The 18,432-nt window shown below is 56.6% G+C and overlaps 1 protein-coding gene across 3 annotated transcripts in view; it reads left to right on the top strand.

Moving 5' to 3' along the window:
- The window catches only part of SLC45A4 (solute carrier family 45 member 4), a 98,350-nt gene that overhangs the window by 73,646 nt on the left and 6,272 nt on the right, over window positions 1-18,432 (top strand). For 2 of the 3 annotated variants that reach the window (XM_030937619.1, XM_030937620.1), the window contains exons 3-7: window positions 10,086-10,274; window positions 12,077-12,256; window positions 12,916-13,937; window positions 14,740-14,839; window positions 15,951-16,162. In XM_030937619.1, coding sequence (XP_030793479.1) covers window positions 10,086-10,274; window positions 12,077-12,256; window positions 12,916-13,937; window positions 14,740-14,839; window positions 15,951-16,162 — 1,703 coding nt within the window. The remainder of the gene's footprint in view (window positions 1-10,085; window positions 10,275-12,076; window positions 12,257-12,915; window positions 13,938-14,739; window positions 14,840-15,950; window positions 16,163-18,432) is intronic. The other variant, XM_030937621.1, reaches the window with a different exon arrangement.

The raw sequence follows: 18,432 nt of genomic DNA on the forward strand, positions 1-18,432 counted from the left end.
TTGCCCTCACCAGGCGCTGTTGAGAGGTGGCCGGCACTTAGTGTCGCAGTGTTCTGGGCCTTCCACACTCGGACCAGTCTCATGTGGCAGTAACTTCCTAGTGGCTCAGTGCCGTGTGGGGAGAGTGCTTCCTACTGTGCCTCTCAACGTAGTGGGCTGGGCAGGGCCCACCGTGGCTCTGCGTCTGATGGGGATGGGGTCTCCCGTGGTCCCTGGGTCTCTGCCTGTGCCTTGGTTCTAGGGTTCTTTGTCTGGAAGATGCCAGGTGGCCGGGTGACCCGACCACTCGGTGTGGGTCCCACAGTGCCAGCTGTCCGCCTACCTGCTGTTGCCAGGTGCTCCCCCACATGACATCCGACTCCAGGTAGCTGTGCAGCCCTCTGGGAGCAGCCCTCCTAATGTGCCCTGTTGATCCAGTGGTGACCTTGTGATCCAAGCTTTTGACCTCGGGGACTTGACTGGTCATCTGGTCCACGGAGTACTAGGTTGGACCAAACCGGCCTCCTCATGGTCCTCCCCCCCACCAGCTCGCAGTGTGGCCTTCACGGGGACCTCTGTGTCCCAGCCCAGGCACCTTTGAGGGGTCCCTGCTGCCTCTGGCGTGAGGGGCCACGCTCTCAGCCCAGAGCCAAGGCCTTCCTGGCCTGGCTGCCCCTGCCCTGTCTCCGGCGCTCCTCCCACACTGTGCCCTTCATCCTACCCTCTGCACCTGTCCTGGGACCTGCCAGGTCCTTTCTCTTCCGGGGTGACCTTCAGCCCTAGAAATGTTACCGAATGTGGCTCCTCCCACACTAGTGTTCTTTGTTTGCAGAGAGGGCCTGTCAGATGCTGGTCTTTCCCCCATTTCACAGGGGAGAAGACAGAGGCTGGGAGGGGTGGGGGAAATGCCTCACTGGGTGTCACATGCTGTTGCCACTGCCACCATAGTGTCCCCAGAGCAAGAGGTGCTGCCCCAGCACCCGCATTCCTGGGTCCCTGGGTGAGGCAGGTCTGGTTCCACGTCGTCGGAGCTGTCATCAGCGCTGCGTCCCAGTTTGGCAAAACGCACTCACCATGTCTGTGCCACGTGCTCTTCGGCAGTATTGCTCTTCTTTTCATTTCTTCAGAAAACGGACAGCGTCAGCACTGCACTTCCCCGGGCAGGAGACTTTTCAGGTGGCTAATTCCACAGGAAGATAGTGTCAGGTGTAGGTGCCGGGGCAGCGGCCGGACCCTCTCCAGGTGCAGCGTGAGCTTGGGCAGCAAGGCCAGGGTGGCGGAGGTGGCACTGGCCTGAGCACTGCTCCTGGCAGTCCCCAGCCACCAGGGCCCTTCCTGCCCCGCTGCTTACCCCATCCCGGAGCTGGGCACGCCTGGGGCTTCAGGTCTTCAGATGGCCACTGGAGCTGCTGTCTCAGGGGCTCTCTCTGGCACAGCTGTTTGTCTCCAAGGGCTGTCCTGTGAGTGCACGAGGCCCTGCTGGCTGTGCTGGGAACCCTCGGCACCCACAGGTCTTCACGGCCGCTTCCCTCTCTGCCTTCTGTCCTGAGAGGCTTTCTGATGGAAGGGCGGGGGCTTCAGGAGCGGCCCTCCCTTGTTGAGATGGGGTGCTTGATAGCGCCTTTAACTTGGAGGAACTCTGGGGCCCGGCCCTGACAGCCACAGTGGGTCTTACTTGAGTCGGTGATGCAGAAACAGAGGCCTGTGCTTCTTCACCTTCTGGGAAGCCTACTTCCAAGAGTCTACTCACCGGGCCAGCTGTGTTGTGGAAAATAGTCTAATACGGCCTCTGATATGTAATTCATTTACCGAGAATAAGTGGACTTGCAGAGAACTTTCTTACCATCGTGTGACGGTGCTGTGGTGTTATCCTTCCAGCGTTTTGAACTCAGTGCCCGTGGACGTCATCAGAACACCGCAGCCTCAGGAGTGCAGGCAGGGATCTAGTATTGGGTGCTGAGCTGTGGGCGCCGTGTTCTCCTTTAATCTCCAGAATGCCCACCTTTTCCAGCATGCCCATTTACATGCAGGGCAACACGTTCGAGGCCCAGGCTGCTGCAAAGTCCCACGGCCAGAGTCCTGCAAGCTCAGAGCTGAGCATCTCTGCCCGGAGGCCATGTGGCCCCTGCCATTGGCCAGGCCCTGGCTGTGAGGGAGGTGCAGGTAGGGAAGTCTGGCTCATCACCCAGCGGGTCTGTGGTCAGGGCCCACCTAGCCCAGGCTGGAGTGGCAGCAGGGTCTCTCCCATGGGTAGAGGCCGTGGTCTGCGGGCTCCATCACCCACCATGTGCTTGTTGAGAGCCTCCTACGACACAGTCCTGGACGGTACTGATGCCTTAAAGCTCATGGCCTTGGCAAGGGAGTGCCTGGACGCCAGGGGAGCCGTCCCTGCCCGGGGAAGGCACTGGCCGGGCCCTCCCCAGTGGCCATGGCTGAGGTCCTGAGCGGAATGTGAGCCTGGTGTTTTCTAGAAGAGGAGGTGGGGTGGGGTGGGCGGCTGGAGTCTGGTATGGAGAGGGAAGCGGCCTGGCATGAGCTGCCCATCCAGTGGGTAGGGTAGGGGTCTTGCAGGCTGCAGGCAGGAGGTTGGACTCTAAGGGCACTGGACGCCGCGGCGGGTGTAAGCAGTGGATTTTTAGGTCATCACTCTGGCTGCAGGTGGTGGGTGGGTTTATAGAGGATGAGGGAGGAACCAGGGGTCAGTTGGAAGCCTGCTGTGCTCACAAAACTCTGCTCCTAAGAGTGCAGCTCTTTTAAGGGCACTAAGCAGTTACTGAGTGTCAGGTAAGGGGGAAGGTCGAGTACTTCAGGCAGAGGCAGCAGTGTCTGTGACGGTCCCATGGGCGGGAGGAGCTGATAGGAGACAAGTGTATGACGGGGATGTATGGCTGAGGAGGCAGCGGCACCTGGTGCCAGATGGGCTGTGGGGCGGGTGGTGTTGGTGCCCGGGGTCCTGCCAGCATGAATGGTGGGTGACAGAGCCTTTTCTCTGAGATAGGGGATCCCAGAGGAGGTCTAGATATGAAGCGACAGATCAAGAGATGGGTTTGGATGTATTGAATTAAAACTTTTCTTTCTCTCCTCTGCGGCCTGGAGTAGCTGTGGCTTCTGGAACTGATGAGGCAGCCGAGGGTGTGGCCAGCTTTGACCCCTAAGCTTAGCGAGGGCTGCAGGACATGGACTACATTTTGGGCCCTTCAGGAAGCTTCCGGAATATCAAACCAAGGCCATATGGTTGCTTATACAGCTACGATAACATCATTGTGTCATCACAAAGATGTTTGCTTATTGCAACATCTGTTTGAAAGAGCTGTGAGGATGGGTGGCTGTGCCGATAGGGCAGAGAGCAGCCCATGTTCCAGCTGCGGGGGGTGCGAGCCCGATGAGCTGGCCAGTGAAGACAGGTGCCCACAAGTTGGACACGGGTCGGCTCTGAGACAGTACAGCAGCTGCAGAATGTTCCTGCTGGCTTTCTGGAGCATCAGTGTCCTGCTTGAGTCTGGCCGGGCTCCTCTAGCCAGGCTGTTGAGGCACCCATCCTTGTTGAAGAGGAGAAACAGTGGCCCCCTGGGAGTTGCTGGGGGGCACTTGGCACAGGGCTGCAGGGACAGCATCATCGCCCTGGAAACCAAGTCCAGCCTCAGGGCTGTCCCGTCCAAAGACCCTTCGGAGTCCACTGAGGTCAGATTAATGGAGTCTTCAGAAAGGTTAGAATGCTCCATTTCAAAACGGCTGCCTCCACCCAAATCACCCCATCTAAAGCTTGCAGTGAGCCACAGCCTCTTGGGCACCCGACAGCTCCACTCCACACAGCTCTCCCCTCAGGGCTCTGCCTCACCCTCTAGAAATGAGGCGCTGGGTCCCAGCTTTCAAGTTTTAATTCCTCCTCTCCTGTGAAAGGCCGAAGCCCAGGAACTTATTGTCTCCTGCCCCTTCACTGCCAGATTCCCCCGCAGGGCTCGGGGGGCCATAGCTGGCACTCTGGGTGGGCCATGGGTGTTGGAGTGGGGAGGCAGCAAATGTGAGAATGCTCAAGATGCTGCTGTCCCCTCCACCCTAAATGACGGCCTGTTTGCAGTAGGCTCAGAAAAAGCACCTGATCTTGCCCTTCTTTTCACCCCCTCCCCGCCTTCCTGTGGCTCTAGTGGTTCTGGAACATTCCTTGCAGCTGTGGGGCCCTTGCCAGCACAGAGCCTCAGTGCCAGGGGACCTTCCCCTCTTGCAAGCAGGTGGCCCGAGCCCTGGGGGCGCAGCTCCCCCGGCCCAGTGTCTTTCCTGGCTGGGGCCCTTCAGAAGTGGCTCCCAACAGGGTTCCTTGACTTAAATTCGTCAGAGGTCACTCAAGGATGCTCAGCCTTTCCCATGCAGGACTTGTGCTCACAAGTTTCGCGGCGCTGTGGCATTTGGTCCCAGCACAAAAGCATATCTCTATGTGGGAGCTTTGTCCATTGAAAGAAAGGATGCAAGTTCCTGTTCCCATTGCGGATCTTTTGTTAAACATTTATAGGCGACTTTCCCACTCCCTGGCACACCCCCCGCCCCCGCCAGCCTCCCCCCACCAGAAAGTCCCAGTTTATCACACACGGCACTGTGAACAGGAGCCGCCACACGTGACCTGAGCGTCGCCCGTGACCTCACACAGCCCGCGGCCGAGCGGTGACACAGTGAGTATTTCCTGTGAACAGGGAACCTTCCTGGTCCCACCATTGTTGTTCAGCTTTTCCCTGGGAAAAAAACAAAACTTATTTACTGGGCCCAGCGTTGTGTTTGTGTGGAGCCGGGCTGGGAAATGCCCCATCGGAGGCGTCCCAGTGGCAGCCCCCTGCCGCGAACCGGGGAGACCGAGTTCTCACCACTGGGGACGGGGGAGCAGGATCCGTGAGGCAGGCAGGCGGCAGCTGTGCCCTCCCAGGGCCGCTTCGAAGATATGATGAAAAATGTTTATTTTTCTTGCCAAGATGCTTAAAACAAAGGGAGCTGTCCCCTGTTACTCAGGACCACTCACTCCTGCAGCCCGGCTCTGTGGGCACCCGGCGGGCGTCCGGTGGCCGTGCTGCTCAGGTGCTGGGGACTGAGATGGAGCTGCTGACTTCCTATTGGCTTGAGCTTTCCTTGCAGCCTGGAATTGAAATTGACTTTTAGGCCGACTGGGGAGGGAAGAATGAGACACAGACGCTGCTGGCCCTGTCCCGGCCCCCTGGCCTGTCTCTCCATCCTCAGCCTGACCTGCTGGTGGTCCCTGTGGCCTTCACCCCATGACCACTCCCGAGGGAAGCCTCCTGCGACCCTGGCAATGCTCCTGCCCTGTGTACCCCAGTCATGGGTCTCCTGCTCTGGCCAGATTCTGGGTTCCTCCAGTGGGGACAGGCCAGCACCTGGGGTGGTGCCAAGCCCACCGAGAGGTTCAGCAGCAATAGCTGTCGTTGGGTGTAGATGCTTGGTGCCAAGGTGTGCCACCCCTTCCAGGGAAAGCGCACGGGGCAGGGCACCTTGCACACCAGCATTGAGAGCGCCCCAGCAGGAGGCCCCATGTGGTTCTCGCAGCACTGAGCACCGAGGGTGGGAGGCACAGGCAGTGGTGCCACGGTGGGCTCTGCCTTTCCACTGGTCCCCTTAGAATGTGCCAAGTGCCAGTCCCGACATGCAGACTTGGGCTTGTCTAAGCAGAGGGGAAAGATGGAGAAAGGAAGCCCTGCAGTGTCTTGTTGAGGATTGGAACACGGCCCCTGACACCACAGAGTGTAAAGTTAAAATCACGATGTCAGGCCACGAGGAACAGTGAAAGGCTTCTAGGCACAGTCCGTGACAGCTGTGTGGTTTGAGGGGCCGCCCTGGGTCCCAAGGCAGGCCAGCCAGGTGTGGGGGTGAGTTAGTGGGGGTCAGAGAGAGGCGTGGGGAGGCCTCACCTAGGGCTGGGGGCTGGCAACACAGGAGAGACTGGGGCCAGGGCTGCACAGGGGCCAGGGCAGCTGTGGGGGCTATAGGAGTCAGAGCTGAGGGCAGAGGGGAGGAGGCTTGCCCGTGGAGGAAGACCTGGGGCCAGGTCCCACCAGGCTCTGGAGGGGCCTGTGGGGCAAGGGTGGAGAAGCGGCCTCTGCAGGAGGACTGGGAGCCGAGGGCCTGGCCTGGGCCCAGCGGTTCCCCCAGTGCCCTGTCTCTTGTCTCTTGGGGTGAGAAGCCTCCCTTGTGGAGACGGCTGCCTGGTCCAGGGCTGCTCGGACCCAGCGTCTTCCCGTCTCCCAGGGCTGGCAGCACGAAGGCAGGACAGGCCTGTGCACGTTGCACCTCCTGTAGATTGGGTGGGCTGGGTCGCACCTGCAGCTCCTCCCCGCCCTCCTGACACCCAGCCAGCGCTCGGGGCAAAAACCAAGTAGGAAGGTGACAACTGGAAGAGGGAATGCCTGGGTTTCTCATTTGGCACTGCTTTTAACCCGACTATTGGCCTTTGTTGATGCAACACAGGGTGGCTAAAACTTGGATGGATAACTTCACTCTGCCTTTCTTGAAGAACCCACAGGCAGAGTTAGGGCGGAGTTAGGAGATGGGGCAGAATTTCAAACCCTCGTGTTAAATAAAACCATGGTCACTCTCAGAGGAATGTAACAGTGTAGTCTATGACACATCAGTCACAGTGGATACAACTAGGATACAACTCAGTGTTATTAGACATTTTTTTAAAAAGAAAAGGCGACCCTTGCTGGAGGATGGCAGCTGTGGAGTCTGACCCGCGATGTTGGACATCGCACTGGTCAGAGGGGTGTGTGTGACTGCGCCCAAGAACAGAAAACACGCTCAGAATGGAGAGCAGGGAGTCCCAGCAGAGAAACGGTAGCTACAGAAAAAGAGCCAAGTGGAAATTCTAGGTCTGAAAAATAAAGTATCAAAATAGAAAATGAACCAGATGGGGTTAACAGCAGAATGGAGAGGACAGAAGAGTCAGTGGACTTAATGATTCATCAATAGAAATGATCATACAGAGATTAAAGCTTGAAAAAAGAAATGAAGAATGCTCCAGGAAACAGAGGGACGATCTCAAAGGTCTGTCATGGGAACCTCAAAAGAAAGGAATTAGAGAATGGAATGAAAAACCTTTGCAGGGGCAGGTACAGTGGCTCACGCCTGCCAGTTCTTCAGGAGGCCAAGGTAGGCAGATTGCTTGAGCTCAGAAGTTTGAGACCAGCCTGGCCAACATGGCGAAACCCTGTCTCTACAAAAAATACAAAATTTAGTCTCCGGGTGTGGTGCACACCTGTACCCAGCTACTCGAGAGGCTGAGGCACAAGAATTGCTTGAATCCAGGAGGCTGGAGGTTGCAGGGAGCCAAGATTGCACCATGGCACTCCAGCCTGGGTGACAGAGCAAGACTCTCTCAAAAAAACAAACAAAACAAAACAAAACAAAAAAAACTCCACAGCTTTGAAATAAGACATAACGGAATGTTTTCTAAACTTGGTGAAATGTATAAATCTACAAATTCATAAAGCTCCAGAAAGCCCAGCCAGGATGTGTGCACAGAAATCCGCATCTAGGCTCGTCATTGTCCAACTGCGGAAAAGCAGCAGTAAAGAGAATCTTTAAAGCAGCCAGAGGAAAAGAGATCATTACATCCAAGAGGACACTCAGGGAATCACCACAGCCGCCCTGCCAGAAACCGCAGGGTTCAGAACACAGTGGATCACATCTTCAGAGATCTGGGCTGGGAGGAATTAACCCAGAATTCTGTGTGCAGCAGAAATATTCTTCAAGAATAAAAGTGTAATAAAGAGAGTTCAGACAGCATCCAAGAGCATTTGTCGTCAGCAGAGCCCCTCCTATTAGAAATGCTAAAACACATACACACACACACACACACACACAAAAACTACAGAAAATCGTTCAGGCTTAAGAGAAGGGCTATCAGATGAAAAGTCAGAGTTTTCAGAAAGGAAAGAGGACTGCTGGAAATGGTGAAGTGGTTTGGTTGGGGTCAGCTAGCATCCCAGCCCTCTGTGGGCCACAGGTCCCATCTGGTGCCAGACTGGGGCGAGTGGTGCGGAGAGAGGAGTGAGCAGCTACGGCCCTCTGGGGGCGGCGTCTCTCAGGAGTGCATGTGGGCGGCCGAGGTGGCTTCAGTGCTGTGTGGAAAATGCAGGACCTGGCATGCCCAGGGTGGGCAGGGGCCTTCTGGGTGGATGGCTCTCAAAGAGTTTGAAAAGTGACAGCAGGAGGGGTTCCCAGGCAGGGAGGTGAGAACCAGCGTGCTGCTGGAGGAGACAGAGCCCTTCTGGGAGCCCAATCCAGAGGAGCCAGGGCCGCACACGGGCCCCGCAGCTCTGCAAGGGGCCGCCTGGCACGGGTTTCCTGACATATTGGTACAATCTGCATGTGGTGGGAGTAATAACCGCCTCCCATTCTTTCTGAAGTTTTGAGTGTTGCGCCCTCTGCGTAGTTTTGATAAAGAGACTTTTCTGGGAAACAGGCTTCCTGATGGATAATTATTAACAAGGGCAGGGACTCAGCTCCAGTGAAGCTGAGGAACCCAGGTCTGCCATGTAAACTCTCACCCATCCAGCAGACATGCTCCACAGACTTCTCGCTTCCTGAAACATCAGTCCTTTCTGCTGACTTCAAGTAGGAATAAAATTCACCCTTCCTGAAGTTGTGTGCAGTGCAAAGGTCAAAGCAAACACCTTAAATTCTCGGCCAAATGCATATTTTAGTGGACACATTAGCAATAATTTTAAAAGGTGCTTCCCTCCTCCTCTGAAAAAGATTTCCTCCTCCCACACAAGCTTATTTTTCTTGCTAGTTCAACACAATATTCTCAATGGAGTTTGGCAGTGTAAAATGTTAGCCAGATGAACCGCTGGCGTGCCAAGCACCTTTATTTTGTGAGGAAGCGTTTTACTGACATACAGCATGGGGAGAGGGCACAGATCTCAAGTCCCCTGCGGGATGAATTGGCACCACGTGATTGGAGCGTGGGACTCCCATCCGGATCAAGAACAGACACCTGGCCCCGAAGCCCACCCCACTTCAGCCACTGCCCCCTGCCAAGGGTAACCGGCACCTGAGTTCTCACAGTGGAGAGTCCTTTCCACGCCTTTGGACGTCACACGACAGGCGTCAGAGGTGCGTGGTCATCTGTGTGGCGCTTCGCTTAGCACTGCGAGTGGGCTCGTGTGCACGGCTGCACGAGGCGGCTGCTCGTTCCCCTGCTGTGGTGCTTGTGACTGCTGACATTGTGTGCCCGCCTGGTTGGTGATGGACACGCGGGTTTCTGTGATAGGGAGGCAGCGTGTAAACTCAGGGACAGAGTTTGAAATCAGGTAACCCTGGGCTGAAATCCTAGCTGTGTGACCTGGGGTAGATTACCTAACCTCTCTGAGCTTCAGTTTCCCTATCTATAATAGGCACAGTATTTCCTACCTCTCAGGATGGTCAGGAAGGAGAATGTGAGCGTGATAGGTGCCATCTGCAACCCTTTGGCTCCAGCTGGACACACTTACACCCGAGTGGGGGTGCATCCCCCCACCCCCACTCGGTAGCCACACACAACAGCCTTTTGCCAGCTGTGGGGACCCTCTGCAGGACCCTCTGTGGTACATTTTTCAGCCATTGAGGTCCAGAAGTCGTGGGCCCTTCCTGCCTCTGTGAAGCTGCAGTCACCGTCCTGCTCTTGTAGACCATCTGGTGTCAAGGGACAGCGGCCCTGTGCCTGCCACCCTCAAAGTGGCCTTCAGCAGCCCCAAGGTCCTGGTCGGCACCAGCAGTGTGGAGGGGCTCTCAGCCCTGTGTCCAGCCCCGGGCGGGGCGCCCTCCATGTGCCTGCACAGTCAGTGTGTGCTGCCCCTTGGGCTGGGGCCTGTGCAGGTGGGGCCCACTGGCCCTCCAAGGCCTGGCTGCTTTTCTCTGGCCACCTGATGCTTATAGTTGGGGCCGGGTTGATTTCAGATCATCTGGCCTTGCAGAAAAAGGAAAGTCTACTCCGTGGAGACAACCTGAGCGGGGGGTGTGCGCATGCGTGCATGTACACGGAGGCATCTGCCTGTCGCGGGGCTCCCAGGCAGACTGTGGCAGAGCCCGGCCAGTGCCTGCATGTGCGACGGCCCTCGTGTCCCTTGCAGGCCTTCCGGAGCAGTACTACAGCCTCACCTGGTTCCTGAGCCCCATCCTTGGCCTCATCTTCACACCTCTCATTGGGTCTGCGAGTGACCGGTGCACCCTGAGCTGGGGCCGCCGGCGGCCTTTCATCCTCGCCCTCTGCGTTGGTGTCCTCTTTGGCGTTGCACTTTTCCTTAACGGCTCTGCCATTGGTAAGTTTCTCAGCCACACCTGGCGTCCTCACAACACAGACGAGGGCCTGGCCCTGGGTAGCTCCACTCAGTAAAAGCTGAATGGTGTTGAATATTCAGGCTGACCCTCTGTGGGCCTGGCTGGGCTACTGGGGCCACCCTGGCGGTAATCACCCGTGGTAGCGCTGAAGCCGGCCCCATGTGGGAAAGCTGGAGGAACCTGTTCACAGGGAAACGCTTCCTGTTGTGATCATTTGTTTTTAATGCGTATCTGACACCACGTCCTGTTTCCAGCATTCTTTCAGAAATTATCTTTTCTTTTTTTGTTCTCCTTTTCTTCGACTTGGTGTTAAAATGTCCAGAACCTGGTTTGATGTTTGTGTTTTGCCTTCTTGGTGGTTGTTTCCTTTTGAATTAAAGCAACTCTGTGTGGGAAAATAGTTTTTGCCTTGAGGGCACCCAGCAAAACTGTTAAAAACATTTTTCTGGCAACAGTTTTTTGAGACAGAGGAGGTTAATCTGTCTTCTGAACTAGAGGAACTTGCCCCGGGTCTGCGCTGAGGCAGAGGGAGCTGAGGAAGTTGAGCGGCAGGAGGAAAGGCCCTGGGACACTTCTCAGAGCCCAAGTGGTCACTGGCCGTGGGGTGGGCTTTGTCGCCAACAGGCGATGCCTCTGATTGTGTGCAGGGGTGCGGCTGCCCTGGCGCCTGCTGGGCGCGGAGCTGCCGGCTCCCTGCCTGTCTGTGTCCCTCAGGAGCAGTCCTCTCCTCCCCACCATGACCGAGATGCGGGGGGAACAACGTGGCTTCCCAGGACTGTGTCCTTGGGGGTAGTCCTGCCCGAATGTGACCCAGCGGCAGCCAGCTTGGGAGCCTCAGCCCCTCTGCCTCAGAGCCGTCACCTGCCCATGGTCTGAGGAGGCCAGCGAGGACCACCTGGGCAGAAAGCCCTTCTCCCGTGCCTCCCGAGACGGGCCAGGTGTATCTGCGTTCAGGCTAATCACAGCACCTTGGGCCTGGGTCCCAGGCCCTGGCCCACAATCCTCTCATCTTGTCAGGAGGGCACTGCTTGTCTCCCTGATGGGAAGTGGAGACCCACTTCCCTGATGGGAAGTTGAGCCTCAGCCATCACCACTGATCTGGATTCAGGGGCAGACTCCCCTGAGGAAGGAGGGACATGTGTGGGGACAGCTGCTTTTGAGTGCCGGCAGCCCACTGCAGGAGGACTCGTAGGTGAGGCGAGGCCACTGGCACCTTTCTCTGCAGAGCCACGTCTCCTGAACCCAGGCTGCCCTGAGAGTTTGCGTGCACAGAGTTTGGGGCGTCGTTTCCTTTCAGGACTAGATCAGGCCCAGCAAGACCCCCTGCGCCTGCCTTGCCAAGTCTTGTCAGTGTCCCCTGTGGGTTGTCTGTGGCGTGAGCACTTTTCCCCGTGGGCGTCTGCTCTACGATGTGTGGCCTTCTTAGCAACACTGAATTCATGCTTCCAGTACAGCAGCTGTCCTCTGATGGCCAGGGTCAAAAGGTCCATTCTAACCCTTTCTGTCTGAAAAAATGTCAAGGGCAAGTAAACCCTTGGAGGTGCGGTAAACAGCGAACCGAATGGGGAGAAAACCCTTGGAACCCACAGAAGTGTGTAAAACAAAGCCCAACTCCTTTCCACCGCCTTTGTGCCTAAGAGCCTCTCTCTCTCTTGCGCAGGAAGGCTGGCGTGGTTTTGTACCCGTGCCCCCTCCGCATGCCCCTTCCATGTGGCTGTTTGCTCTCAGGCCCACCCTGGCCAGTGCTTGAGTACCTGACTGCCCTTCCGTGTGCTCTGCGCAGGTCTGGCCCTCGGCGATGTCCCCAGCCGGCAGCCCATCGGCATCGTGCTCACGGTGCTGGGGGTGGTGGTCCTGGACTTCAGCGCCGATGCCACTGAGGGGCCCATCCGCGCCTATCTGCTGGACGTGGTGGACAGTGAGGAGCAGGACATGGCCCTCAACATCCACGCCTTCTCTGCTGGTAACGCCCCTGCACCCAGCCAGTGTGGCTGCAGTCCAACGTGCCTGGACCTGGTGTGGGGAGGGGACGGGAGCCTGTGTTGTCAGCGCTGCCTCATCAGGCTTTATGGAGGGTTGAAGCAGTGGGCAGGGTCTTAGGACTGGAAGATAACCAGGGGCAGCCCCTCCTGACCACTGAGCACAGTAGGGCTGAAGCTCTGAGGAGCCTCAAGGGGCAGGAGGCCAGGCCTGCAGGGAGTGACGCGCATGCTTGCACAGTGAACCTCCCAGCCCTGCCCTGACATCGCCCTCCAGCAGGGCGGTGCTCCCACCCAAGGTGAACGTGGCCGGCTCCTCCAGCAGGGCAGTGCTCCCACCCAAGGTGCACCCACTCCTGATGCAGAGGGAATGCCCGTCAGTGCAGAGAGGCGTGCCCTTGTGTCTGCCCGGGGGTAGTCTGCCCTTCACTGATCGAGCGGCAGTTGTGTTGGGTCAGAATTCACAGACCCAGGGGCAGCTGCAGTTTCTTATTTTGTTTTTCCTACTGCTTTCTCCTTCTCCATCCCCTGACTCCTATCATGAGGGCATCCCTGGCCCCCGTTAGAGGGAGAGGCCCTCCCGGAGTCTTCCCCCTGTGGCCTGGTGCCACCGGCTCACTGGCTGCTGCTTCCTCCCACACAGGCCTCGGCGGGGCCATTGGCTACGTGCTGGGTGGGCTGGACTGGACCCAGACCTTCCTGGGCAGCTGGTTTCGGACCCAGAACCAGGTGCTCTTCTTCTTCGCCGCCATCATCTTCACGGTGTCCGTGGCCCTGCACCTGTTCAGCATCGAAGAGGAGCAGTACAGCCCACAGCAGGAGCGCAGCACTGAGGAGCCCGGCGCCCTGGACGGGGGCGAGCTGCACAGCATCCCTGCCTTCCCAGACGAGGTGCAGTCGGAGCACGAGCTGGCCCTGGACTACCTGGACGTGGACATCGTGCGCAGCAAGAGTGACTCGGCGCTGCACGTGCCGGACCCCGCACTGGACCTGGAGCCCGAGCTGCTCTTCCTGCACGGCATCGAGCCCTCCATCTTCCATGACGCCTCCTACCCTGCCACCCCCAGCAGCACCAGCCAGGAGCTCGCCAAGACCAAGCTGCCCCGCCTGGTCACCTTCCTCAAGGAAGCCGCCAAGGAGGACGAGACTTTGCTGGATAATCACTTGAATGAAGCCAAAGTCCCCAACGGAAGCGGCTCCCCCACAAAGGATGCCCTCGGCGGCTACACCAGGGTGGACATGAAGCCCTTGGCCACGTCGGGCTCTGTGCGGCGGCGGCGGCATGCGTTCCGCAGGCAGGCCTCCAGCACCTTCTCCTACTATGGCAAGCTCGGGTCCCACTGCTACCGCTATCGGCGAGCCAACGCGGTGGTGCTGATCAAGCCGTCGCGCAGCATGAGCGACCTGTATGACATGCAGAAGCGGCAGCGGCAGCGGCACCGGCACCGGAACCAGAGCGGGGCCACCACCTCCAGCGGGGACACCGAGAGTGAGGAGGGGGAGGGCGAGACCACCGTGCGCCTGCTGTGGCTCTCCATGCTGAAGATGCCCAGGGAGCTGATGCGGCTGTGCCTCTGCCACCTCCTCACCTGGTTCTCCGTCATCGCTGAGGCCGTGTTCTACACCGACTTCATGGGCCAGGTCATCTTCAAAGGGGACCCCAAGGTGAGTGCTCAGCCACCGGAGCGGGGCCGCCCTCTCTGCCCACCTGCAGGTCACTGAGAAGCTCGCGGGCTAGGCCGGGGGGCCTCTTCCTCGTGCCCACGCATGTCAGGGAGGCCACAGGGTGCCTCCCGTGCAGGTGAGGGACCCACGGCCGGCCGCTGGCCCACACTCTCCTCTGGGAACTTGGTGGGGGCCGTCCTGGGGTCACGGGGTGGGTTGCAGTGAGGCCCGTGGCAAGCGGTCGTGAATGCTGATTCTGTTACTGTGTGTCAGACTGCCCCAAAACGCAGCTAAGATAATGGCCTGCTGTCACTCATGCCAGGCTCATTGGCGGCTCTTCTGGTCCCCGTGGTAATGGCTGGGTCACACCTGTGGCTGCGTTTGCCAGGAGAACCAAGGTGCCCTCAACACATGCTCGGGCCTCCTGTCTCCATACGGTCCCTCCATTCCTGGGTCCAGTCTGAGCTGCTCCATGCAGTGGCTCTGAGGGCTATGGCAGAGGCTGCAGGAGTGTCACTTCTGCAAGTCCAGACCAGTCCAGACTCGGGACAGGGGAGCGCACAGAACACTCTGCCTCTCGCCGCAGTGGTAGAGTGTCACATCACAGACCATTCGTGGTCTGGGGGGCATGGAAATGCTTTACGGATAGCAACTGACTTGGAGTGGGCTGTCCTCCTGGATGGGACTTGCCTGTCACCGCTCTTAGAATGAGCAGCCGGCCAGCAGTTCCCATGGGAAATACGCTCCTGGGCCTGGAGGGCCTAGCAGATGCCCTCGTCAGCCCATCTCATTTCTGGAACAGGACTCCTCGAACTCGACCACCTGGCAAGCCTACAACGCCGGGGTCAAGATGGGCTGCTGGGGCCTGGTCATTTATGCCGCCACTGGTGCTATTTGTTCAGGTAAGAGCTCCCCAAGTCAGGTCAGCACTCGCACCCCAGAAAACTCTCAGCGATTAGAAATGCGGACGAGAGAATCCTGCACCTTAGAAGCTGGGGCCATCAGTCGCACCCTGACTTCTGGGTCCCTCAGAACAGGACTGTCCCTTGGGGAGAAGCATCGAAATTCCCATTTCCTCATTTTAGGGAAAAAGGCCACTGTGGGCTGGCACCAGGAGCAGTGTGTTTTGAGACCCCTTTGGGGCCTGTCCTGCTTGTGCGGTCCCATGATGCTGTCCCATGTCAATGGCGCCTCCTGATACGCTGTCTCTGGCCCCAGCACAGAGCTGGATGGAGGCCTGGCGATCAGAGCGGTGGTGGAGCAGGGCCCAGGCATGTTTCACCCTGAGGGATGGGGCCGGGTGGCAGGCTTCCATCCTGCAGTGAGGCTCACCAGGAACCAGGGGTAATTGGGTCGGGGGTCTCTGAGCCAAGTGCGAATCGGGCTGGCCCGCCTGGACTCCGAACATGGGAAGGCCAGCTTCATTTCAGCCTCAGCTGGATGTGAGGATGGCCGAAGTAAATGCCTCTTGGTCAGTGGCAACCGGCGCAATGGTAAATGGCATTGCCACCACTTGAACAGGGGAATTCTCAGCAGAGCACTTTCCCAGAGGAAGTGACATCTGAGCCACCAGGTCAGGAAGGGTGAGGGAAGAACAGCAGTGCCCATGAGAAAAACCAGCAAAAATGGGTGTTCCCAAGGCAGGACTGTCCACTGCTGCCCACATCAGGAGAAGAAATAGTCCCGGGTGTATAGCCAGAGAAGGCCCTGAGTGGGCCCAGATTGGCCTGGCAGGGCAGGAAGACCCCTGGGAGCTGCAGGAAGGACCGGGTTATGAGGTCTGGGACAAGGAGGGCCGACTTCTGTCTGTGGTGCTGGAGCCACTGGGCATCCTGGCGGGCCCGTGAGCTTACAAGCACGTGCCAGAGGCCTGTGCTGGCTGTGCCTGCCTGAGCGGGTCTGGGTTCAGCTGGAATGAGTGGAGGTCAGGGGGGATGTGGGAGGTGAAGGGAGGGAGCCTGACAGGAGCCAGCCACCTGCCCACCGTCCCTGTCCCTATGCCCCTCTCTGCAGCCCTGTTACAGAAGTACTTGGACAACTACGACCTGAGCGTCAGGGTGATCTACGTTCTGGGGACGCTGGGCTTCTCCGTCGGCACAGCCGTGATGGCCATGTTTCCCAACGTCTACGTCGCCATGGTCACCATCAGCACCATGGGCATCGTCTCCATGAGCATCTCCTACTGCCCTTATGCCCTGCTGGGCCAGTACCACGACATCAAGCAGGTACGTCCCACTGTATCCATGAGAGCTGCACTCCAGCCTCCTGAGCGCCTTCCCTCCACACAGAGCAGAGCCCTGCGCTTCATGACACAGATGGCCCTCCTCCCTCTCCGGTTCTGAGATGGCCCCTTCCAAAGTCCACAGAGCCACCACCTGCCCCAGTCGGTCCCTGGCCACAAAGGGTCTTTTCCTTCAGCCACTCTCACCCCCTAGCACCTCCCAGAGGCTTCTGGAGGCAAAAGCACTGTCCCTGCCCCTTCGGTCCCCTCAGACCCAGTCACGTTTCCCCGAGGGGGAAGCTCCAGCCCAGCCTTGTCCACTTGGATGGGAGGAAAGCCACCCAGGTATGCCTATACTTCCTGGTAGCCACATTTAGAAAGTGAAAAGGCCAGTGAAAACTATTTTCATAGCATATTTTATCTAACCTGGTGTATCTAAAACATTATTTCAACGTGTACTTACGAAAAAGTCATTGTGATACCTTACACTTTTGCTAATCGTTGAAATTGTGTGTATGTTACATCAGAGCACATCACAGATGAGACGAGCTTTATCTCAAATGCCCTGTAGCCACAGCACAGGCAGACTCTTGCCTCTTTCTGGACTCTATGCAGCTGAAACATTTGGCTTCTTCCTCTGGGATTCACTCATGTGCTTGCTGGCGGCAGCATGGCCAGCCTTTTCATGTCACAGTGTGTGGCCAGATGCACCCTGTTTTGTGGGCCTTTGGGTGCTTCCAGGTTGGGGCTGTTGCAGGTAGCACTGCAGGAACACCCCTTGCCACAAACACCTCCTGTTGTGCCCATACTCTTGGTTGACAGTCTCCTTGGAGAAGATGTGGTGTGTGTGGTTTGAGGTAGGGATTCAAGACTTTTATTTTTTTCCCTACATATGGGTGTCTGCCCAGGTCATGACCCAGCGCTGTTCCCCGGCCCTCTGTGCAGTGCCATCTTTGCCATAAATTGGGCTTCCATGTAAGCGTGTGTTTCCGCTTTCTTCTCTTCCGCTAGTATGTCTATTCTTGGACAGATGTCAACTGTCTCAAACTAGTTTTATAATAAGTCCTGAAAATTGATAGTAGAAATCCCTCAACTTTGTCGTTCTTCAAGATTGTCTTGGGTATTCTTAACCATTTATTTGTCATCTAAATGTTAGGCTCAGCTTATGGGCTTTTAAAATTAAAAACACATTATATGGGTCAATTTGGGAGAGTGAATGACTTTATAGTAAGGAACTTCCTATCCCTAAGTGTGACATACCCTTCTATTATTAATCCTCAGTGCATCTGGAGATTCTCTGGGACGTCTGCTTACACAGCCACATCATCTGTGTCTAATGAGCTCTGTTTTCTCCTTCCTGATCCTTCATTCCTGTTACTTATTTTCCTTGCCTTCTTGGAATGGCAGGAACCTCCAATACTAAATACATAAAAGTGGTGTTTGCTCTTTCAAACCCCAACAGGGGAATATTTAATAACTTACTAGGAAGTATATGCTTTTTTTTTTTTTTTTTTTTTTGAGATAGGGTCTTGCTCTGTCACCCTGGCTGGAGTGCAGTGGTGTGCTCTCGGCTCTCTGCAACCTCCACCTCCCAGCTACTCAGCCTCCTGAGTAGCTGGAATTACAGGCGCGTGCCACTACACCCGGCTAATTTTTGTGTTTTTAGTAGAGACGAGTTTTCACCATGTTGGTCAGGCTGGTCTCGAACTCCTGACCTCAGGTGATCCACCCGTCTCGGCCTCCCAAAGTGTTGGGATTACAGGTGGAAGCCACTGTGCCCAGCCCATATTTGTGTTTTTCTGAGAATGCATCCATTTCATCTGCACTTTCAAAATTATTAGCATTAAATTGTTTTCTTATGATCTAACGTGATGGAACCTATAGTGATAACACCTTTTTCCTCCTGTATTAGTTATCTGAGACATTATTGATTTTATTTGTGTTTCGAAGAACCTTTGGTGTGTCAGTCCTCCCTGCTGCATGTCCGCGTGCTTGCACGTTCATTGCCGCCCTTTGCTGTCTCCTGCCTTCCGTTATGTCTTGGTTTAATTTGCTGTTGCTCATTTCTTACTCTGATTTCCAGCCTAATATTTGCATTTAAGGTCAGTTTTCCTCTACACACACCTTTAGCTGCACCGTGCAGGTTTTAATGTTGTGTTTACTTTTAAAAGATTTTTATAATTTTCATTGTGATTTCTATTTTGAACCATGAATTACTTAGAAGGACATCGATGGATTTCTGACATTTGGGTTTTTTCCAGTTGTCATGTTGTT

The sequence above is a fragment of the Rhinopithecus roxellana genome, chromosome 9 (genome assembly GCF_007565055.1).
Source record: "Rhinopithecus roxellana isolate Shanxi Qingling chromosome 9, ASM756505v1, whole genome shotgun sequence".
NCBI classification, from domain to species: domain Eukaryota; kingdom Metazoa; phylum Chordata; class Mammalia; order Primates; family Cercopithecidae; genus Rhinopithecus; species Rhinopithecus roxellana.